This window comes from Alligator sinensis, unplaced genomic scaffold (assembly GCF_000455745.1).
Source record: "Alligator sinensis unplaced genomic scaffold, ASM45574v1 scaffold911_1, whole genome shotgun sequence".
NCBI classification, from domain to species: Eukaryota; Metazoa; Chordata; order Crocodylia; family Alligatoridae; genus Alligator; species Alligator sinensis.
Window position 1 is genome coordinate 422,851 of NW_005842978.1, and position 8,834 is coordinate 431,684.

The 8,834-nt window shown below is 38.6% G+C and overlaps 1 protein-coding gene across 1 annotated transcript in view; it reads right to left on the bottom strand.

The window, feature by feature from the left end:
- Positions 1-8,834, bottom strand: part of RIMS2 (regulating synaptic membrane exocytosis 2) — a 417,536-nt gene that overhangs the window by 398,447 nt on the left and 10,255 nt on the right. Inside the window, exons 5-6 of the mRNA XM_025192862.1 lie at positions 3,166-3,212; positions 2,012-2,124 (exon numbers count right to left, since the gene is read on the bottom strand). Coding sequence (XP_025048647.1) covers positions 2,012-2,124; positions 3,166-3,212 — 160 coding nt within the window. The remainder of the gene's footprint in view (positions 1-2,011; positions 2,125-3,165; positions 3,213-8,834) is intronic.

The following is an 8,834-nucleotide window of genomic DNA, read 5'->3' on the forward strand; positions in this document are numbered from 1 at the left end:
CTGGCTTGGTTATATGCTGAAAGGAGGTAAGTAGGTCCTGGGCACAGCAGCAAGCTAGTATAGAAATATTTCATAGTGAGAGGATCAGCCTCTCATGAAATGCCTTGTGGTGTTACATATCCTTTATATATTAAGCTAGTGTTTAGATCTTACACTTTGTAAAAGGATCTTGGCGGTGCCCCCCTTTTCTGTAATAGATTAGTCATTATAGAATCATTTTGGAAATAGGAGGCACAGGTTCAATGTCTTCCTCCACCTGAGATATTTTAAACCCATATCTTCTACCTCCCAGGAGCCTAACCACAGGATCTGGAAGAGTCTGCCTAGAAAGGAACTCGGTATTGAAGCTGTGCCACTATACAAAAAGGAATTCAAGAGCTGTGGATCCAAATGGAGAACACCAAAAGTAGCCTGAGTCTAGTCTAGCAGTTAGGGCACTCATCTGGGAGAGTTCTGGATCCTGCTCCAGGGACTCATTCTGAATTTTATCTGATAACTGCTTAATGTAACTGGATGAGTCCTTCAACCCTAAGCTATTATATACAGGGTGGGCACGAGCTCACCACGAACTTATTTGAAAAAGATTCCTCCCCAGACCCTCTGCTCAGAGTTTCCTACTGGCTAATTCCAGGTGGTTCCCAGCTCCTTGTGCAGCTTGTGCAGGTGTTTTTGTTTGCTATTATTATCTGCTTAGTTCTTCCATGCACTGTATAAGGAGCCTAAATGGCTATTTCTACCTTCTAGGCTTCATTCCAGAAGGTAAATGTTAGATGTTACAGCTTCTAAATTATAAACATCTAAATACCTTTATTGGATTTAGCTTTAAATTATTTTGTATTTATGTTATCAATAATGTAACTCTTGCAATGCTTGAAAAGTATATATTAGTTCTTAAATTTTAAAAAACCTAATGCTTGTATCTTTAATAGCTCAGATTACATGCATTCATGTGTCTTGTTCTTGTATTTTGAACCACTTCAAATAGCTCCAGAGCCTCAACACCTAATAGAGCCTCTACCAAGAAGCTGTTTAAGATATCTACATTCCTAACTCTAGTCTTGCAAAGTGGTACAGGAAATTAAATTACACTAGTTACAGGTGATTATACTGATAAGCAAAACAAGTATCCCATCCTCAGCAAACTGGTAGCAAACAAGACTGCTGACCAGACTGGAAATAGTATATAGTCTTATCTCATCTACATATCACATCATTTCTGTGAATCTCATGAAAATTTTCTTTAGATTTTATGTATATGTTCATATCATCCCAAATCATACAAATCAAAACATAAAAATAAAAAGACGGTATTTTCAAAATCATTTATCTCTGATCTAACTGCTTCTACTGAAGTCGTTCCCCATTGACTTTGCAGGGCATAATACAGCACTTTTGAAAAGGTTGCTCTTTCGAAAATCTCATCTTCATATTCTGAAAAACACAGGAAAGCACACAAAGCTCCAAATCCTTTAGTTTAGTCCAAAAGCCATATTTTCAGAGAATGAGCGAACAGATGAGCTCTGGTTGCAGTGAGGGTAAGTGAATATCATGACAGATCAGTGGAGAGACTACAGCAGCAGCAAACAAGCAAAGGAGTATCCGAGGAAAGAGCTAGAGGGGAACCGCTATATGATAAAAGAACAATGGGAAAATCTCCACACACTCAAGTGATAAAATTTACAAACTGTGCATGCCTGTATTATTGCTTAAAAGTGTGTGTGTCAGTGTGCCCATTTGCATAATGACAGGAGACCAACTTCAGATCCATTTGCAAATTTGACCCCAAGTCTCAAAACACTAGTATTACAGTTTAATGAGCACACACACACACCCCCGCTAAGAAAGAGAGAGGCTGCTCTTAAAAACATACAGCTCTACCTATACTGAGAAATGCCGTTTTCTTCACTAATGCCTAGCAGGAATATTATTTTATAACTAGATGGCACTGAGCATTAAAAATGGGCCACATTACCAACTTCAAAATGATTATATTAAACAAACGTTTACATACTGAAAGTTGTCCAGACAAAAACTGCGGAACATCCCTCAACATGCCAGGACTCATGGGAGAAGTCACTGAAATAGAAGGTCGATCCATTTTTTGAGATTCAAATGAGCTAGAACCTGAAAATACAAATGTATACCTTAAAACCTATGTAATGTTTTTTACTCTCATAGTCCTGTAAAACATTAAGATATACAAAAGGCATGTATATCAAAAGAGCCTGTTATACAATAACTATGCAGCTTATAGTAATGAAAATTGGCATTCTTGTAATGTATTTAGAATTACCAAATGCCTCTCAAGATGCAGAGAAAAATCCAATTAAAATATGTTGTGAAAATTCATGTCACGCATAAGGAATAAATGGTATATTTCAATATTTGCTAGATATTTCAAAACATGCTTATGTGCTAGATCCCCTCAGTTTCCACTGATTTAATTGGGTCTTCATGGCATTCTGCACACTTCACAAGGTACTCAGAACTTTGTTGAATTAAATCAAATTATCCTGAAATTTTATAAAAATACCAGAAGACAGGTGATAATATTTGGGTGTTTGGTTTGTTGTTCCAAATAGTGGGACAGAACAGATTTGTGACATTACAGATAGAGCAAGAGGAGGAACATAAGTTAGTATACAGTACAAAAATGGATATTAATATCCAATTTCTTGCAAAGCACAAGCACATTTATTTTGAGGCCTGATTCATAACTAGAGAGTTAGTGTGTTTGTTTACATTTCTGTAATTAACATGTTTATAATTTTAATAATAGCATATATAAATAAACAAACTATAAGATGGCCATAGAAAATACATTCAGAATGAAATTTGACATCCAAGGTCAAAGGCAAAGATAAATCTTTATTTTCCTCCCCACAGAAATTTTGGTTCGGTAATTTTTAAGTCATACTGAGTGGCCCAAACATCTCCTATGTTTTTGTTTAATAAGTTTTATTTATTTTTGTTTAATAAATAAAACTTCAACACAGGAAATTAAAAATGAGGATTGCCACCTTAACTAAATCCCCTGACTTCTGATGTGTATTAGTAAAGAGTGATCGGCAGCTAGAGTGATAGAGACAGAGAGATAGCCATCTTTTCAATTTCTCTGTTTGCATTCATGTAAAAGAAATTTACTACCAAAAAAATGAAACTTACTGGACTCCAGTTGTGCATGTGTACTGTCAGGTATTCTGGGAATATCCCTGAAATCATGAAAAGCAAGACAGGCTGATCCTTTATCTAACAGTAATATAAAAGCTTCAGTCAACCATAAAAATGTTCAAAATCACCACAGAATGCCTCAAGAAATCATTTTATACATGATTATATATATGGGCTGCCCACAACCAAATGGGAGATTTACTCCCACCTAAATTCATATATGCAAATATAATATATTTATAGTTCAATAACAAGTAAAGGTCTATATAACAAACAGTTTAATGAATGCAGCTAAGAACCTGTAAAGCCACAGATAGACAAGTGCATTAACGAAAATCATACAATCATTCAAAAGTTCAACATAGTCTGGAATTGTTCAGAGATGACCTTGTTATGACAACATAAACCACTTTACACATGTTGGTTCACTGCCAGTGTTGTCTATGTTCTTTGCTGGCAATAGATATTCAATAAGGATAATGTACAAAGAAACTTTTACTCTTCCTATGGGACCACTAAATATGAGGTTTGTTTGACAACTGGACAAAAATGAGCAGCCTGAGTATTTTCTATTATGTGATAACTATTAGCAAGCTGGATGGGAATACAGCAGTAGCATAACTAAGTGGGGAGAGTACTGGGATGTGGCCGTGGGGAGGGGGGTGTGCCTCCCCTTGTCCCCACCCTCCACCTTTTTTTCAGTGCCTCTGACAGCCAGATGCAGTACTCATGCGAGATGTGAGGGGAGTGCAGAGCAGTCACTATACAGTTGGCCCTGGCCAGAGGTTTCCTTGCAGGCAGAGCTGCTCCTCTGGGGGGTGTCAGTTAATCTTCTTTCCTCTTTTTTTTGCCGCAGAATTTCACTTTTTAAATTGCCTCTCAATACTCAATTCAGCAGTGGCTTCCATGTTAACCCCTGCAGCAGCACCACCTTGCCCAGTTATATCTGCTGCTTCTGCTCCCTGCACTGCATCCCTGGGCACAGAGCTGTCAAGTTATGCCTCTGGAATGCAGATAATAAACCATGTAGGTCACAAATAAATTTAACACTAAGGACTTGATTTGAATCCCTCAACACAGGCTATTTGTTGTTCCGGCTAAAACAGCAGACATAACCATTTAAAGCTCTAGCATATTTCTACGAGAAGATGCAAAGCATATGGCTATGTCACTTTGAAGCATCCATGTTCCAGTGACTAAGCACCTCATTAGGCCACGGGTGCACAACGAGGACTGTTCTCCCCAGGCTACCCATATATAGTTTCCATTAACAATATGTTGGTAAAAACAAATAGTGCTGTAATGGGTATCTGGGCACAATGAGGTAAGAATAGGGACTTCAGCTCTGAGTCAAACTAAAAACAGCCTTTAAAGTAATTATTTGTGCTTAAATGTGTTTGTTTTTTTGATATGCATATGAGGGAAGGGGCATGTTAATAAATCCTTCTGGCAATACAATAAAACAGATCTATAGAATGTATATATAAAAGCTAATCTAGTACAATGCAAAAACAATTTGATGAAAAAACAGTTCTCAATGAGATACGGATCATTAGAAAGATACCTTTGTTTAATGGATGGAGGAATCTTTCCAAGTTCAGTGGTGCTGCAGTATTCAATAAACCAAATGTTTCAAAAGAGATACAACTGGCATAATAAAATGCAGTGACTAAGGAATTCTTATTTCTGTCATCTTAATACGTAAACATATGTAAAAAACGTATTGGGGCTACTGCATAAAGACATATTCAGGGCTTACCTGTTTTACACAGATAGAATTTACAGAAAAATCCATTACTTGCCTACCTTTTGGGGAAGAAACATGATCCAGAATCTAAGCTATTATTTTTTTAAGTTTTTTTCTAGCATGTTTATAAATAAGCCACCAAAAAGATGTACCACTGTGAACCAATGAAATAATTTCTTCTTGGTGTGTAAAGAGCTAAAGCCTTCAGCTTGAAAGATATGATCTATTCCATTCATCCCCCTGAAACTATAGCTAACAAATATTGTGTAATTGCGTATGTGATCATTCTTACAGATGAGAGTCATTAAGTTCCCTCACTTTCAGTCACAAGTTAGGAAAGTGGTCTAGGGTAAATGAATGAATGAGTCTGAAAATGTCTGTGGTTTATAGGTGCTTCCTGGGGTTGTATCACTGAGTGGATAATCAGACAAGAGAGGTTAGCAATATGAGGGGATACCTGAATTGTAAGAAGCATCTTGTGAATTATGTGGGCTGAAGAGTTTAGCTGGGGCCAAAAATGGACATTTCAAAATATGTCCCCATTGGCCATTACTTCTGCACATGGATTCAGAAAGGGAAGTGGGTGGGCAGTAGGGTGAAGAGGCAAAGAGGCTGCTTGCCAAACAGTGTCTCCACAGCAGACCTCCACAGGAAGGAAGAATAAGCGCAGAGAAACCCCTGAAGTCTACCTGACTTCGTGAGTATCTAGGCAGGCTGCATGAATGCAGGGCTTCAATGCATGTCAAGGAAAATGTGTGATACCTGGGAGCCCTCAACAACTAATGAGGCCAATTTGTTTCATTACCTAAAATGCTATCGCTACTTATGTGCTTATCCCAAACTATCCCCAGTGTCTCCTCAGGTTCCAAAAGGCCCAAATGTCCCCTACCAACTGACTAAAAATCTTCTGTTCAAGCTTGAAAGAATCTACAATTCAGGTATGTACTGTCAAATGAAAGGTTTTTGACACACTGAACACTAAAAATGAAGTAACACTGTAAAATAAACTGGATACAAAAGACAGCATAACAGGGACTACTGTACTGTTCTTTCATTTCCATATTCAGTTAAGAACTCTTTTTAAGTAGATTTATGATTTCTAATGAAGTGCACCAAGATGCCATGAAATCTAGCTTGCTAATTGCAACCTCCTTTCTCCTCTTCATCCTCCTCTAGTAACTACCCTGGAGCATCCCCAAATAGAATACAGTTCAGTTCCATCTTTATTACAATATCATCATTATTAAGCATACAATCTTTTTTCTGCTGGGCTTTTGAGTTGTCATTCAAAGCATGTTTCACTATAAACATATTTGATAGCATACTTAAAACATGATATTATTCTTTGGTATGGGTCTTAACTATGTTTAGAACAGCTAATATATATTAAAACTAAAAAACAGCTGAAAAGTTACATAGATGAGGAAAAGACCATTCATCCTTTAAAATTCATTTTAAAATAATGAGAGGGGAAAATTGGATGCAAAGAAATTACTAACTCATTTCATTTTTTGAGGAAGATCCTCCAGGATCTACCATTTCACCCAGCTTCTTACCTGTTCCTATCACCTTCAGTTTTCATATTAGACAACTCACAGTACAGTCAGAGCAAACTGACTCATCAGAATTTGTCAATGTATTTTGAATGTCAGAGTCACATAAGAGTGACACAATATGCTTTCTCTCTCACAGAAGACAATTTGCAGTCTCAGCCAGTTTGGAAAGCTCTAGCTTGAGCCAGAGTCTAAATATAAGCTTTCCAAATGGCTCCACAATGCACTGACATAGTATTTAAGAATAAATGGTGGGACAAGATATTAGTTATCCTAACTGAAATAATGACTTCTGTTGATTTGACCAAACATGAATCCTTCAAAATTTTAAATGGTTTGACGTTTGATTTCTTAGGTCAAAACCTAGCCTAAGGCTGTGTCTGTCTAGATATAAACCCATAAGATGCACTGCTTCCAGCCCCATTTTAGCTGTGATTGGGAATATCCTGAAGCCCAGTGATACTGCAATACATAGGTGGATTCAGGATTTTAAAAAGGGGTATATAGCTTGACCATGGCGGGAATTGGAGGACAGGGGCAGGTGGGCCCCCAAGGCTGGCATGAGAAACTGAGAGGAGGCTGGGCAAGAAGCAGGAACCTGCCTTCTGTTGCCACCATCTCTGGTAGAGCCCAGCATTGCACAGCTGTTAATTGCAGCTGGAGCCCTTGGGCTGGCAGAGGACCCAGTGATGGAGAAATAGAACAGGGACAGGAAAAGGGAGGAACAGTTGCCTCTGCTGTTGTCCCCAGCTGAACATGGCACCTCTCAAAGCTGCTCTCCACCATCCCCGGTTGGAGTGGGACAGCTACCCCTGAAGTGAATGGTCCTGTGGTTCCCTCCACACCTGGGTCAGCCAGGGACAGTGGCAGCAGTGTTAGGAAAGCTCCCCCTTTCCAGCATCTGTTTCTGGAGATTCCAGCTGTTGGGAGCAACTGTGCAGGGTGCTGGGTTCTACAGCAGTGACAGTGGATAGATCCCCCCTTTCTGCGCCTGCCCCCTATTGTCCTCTGCTGGGCTGGGGGTGGAGAGTTCCATGGGCTACTACTGCACATCCCCTGACCTGCCCCTGCTGCAATAAGTTCAGCATATACAATGGAACCTCATCAGAAGAGATCCTGAGCTTTCAGTGCTACCAAAACTTAAATCTTATTCTGTCTTAGTCTCAAACCACAAAGAGTAACTGATATATAACCTGGATCCCAAGACAGTTATCTTTAAATGAGACATAGAATTAAATATACAGAGGGCCAAGTAACAGCTGTGCAAAGGGGAGCCAAACATTTTCAATTGGGAACTCAGTTATAAATACATTTAAATTAGCTACTGGAGTTGGAAGATAAAAATCCTCACTTCTTTGACAGCCTAGCAGGAACACATAAGGCCAGAGTAAAGGGATTATGAGGCCCACATGTAAAGCAGGCACCCCCATTTCTGCTCCTGCTTATTTCTTCACCAGTGGGGCAAGCAGTTGGTGATATAGAAAGTGGAAGCTACTTAAGAGCCTGTATCACCTTTCTCACTGCAATTACAGAAAACCCGCTATAGTGACAATAATAATGGCACAGTTAAGAAAAGGGAGATCATGGAAAGAGGGAGCAACAGAGAAGAGATGCTAACATGGAAGAGAGGGGAAGAAAAGAAAAACAATGAAGGCAGAAATGAAAAAAATAAAAGATGAAATAAGACAATACTAGGACGGGGATCACCACTGAGTTTCTTTTGGCTTCAAGAGCTAAATAGCTTGTTGAAAGAATCTAAGAAATAAAATTTGCTGGTATATAAAAAAGATACTTAATCTTCCTCATCTCCTCATGTGAAACTTATCATTATTATAATATTTACAGCCCCCATAAGCACTTTAGACTTTTTTTCCAAACCATATGGTAAGACCTGGTTCTGCTCTGAAGAGCTTATTAATATTAACATAAGAGACAACCCCATGGACAAGACCCACATTAAATCTTTGAACATTACCTTCACCTTCAAATTTCAGAATTCACAATTTTAATCATATAAATTCTATAATGTCAAATTGAACCCACCTTCAAATATCCCCATTGGAATGGCCTATACTAAAGTTATTTTTTTCTTTAAATTTTTGGTCATTGGTCACCATGATACTCAGGGATCACTAATTGTATTTTGAAGCTAGAGCAATTTTATAGTTATACATATCAGTGTCAAACTCACTGGGCTTCATTCACCCAGTTCGGATTGCAGGGCTTCTCACAGACCAAATCCAGACCACAGGGCTTCCCATAAGCCAGATGACCTATATGTGGTGGCAAAAGTATTAATTCTATGGCTGCTGGAGCTGCTGTTTCAGTTCTGTCTCCAAACCCCAAGCTAGTTAGGCCACTGA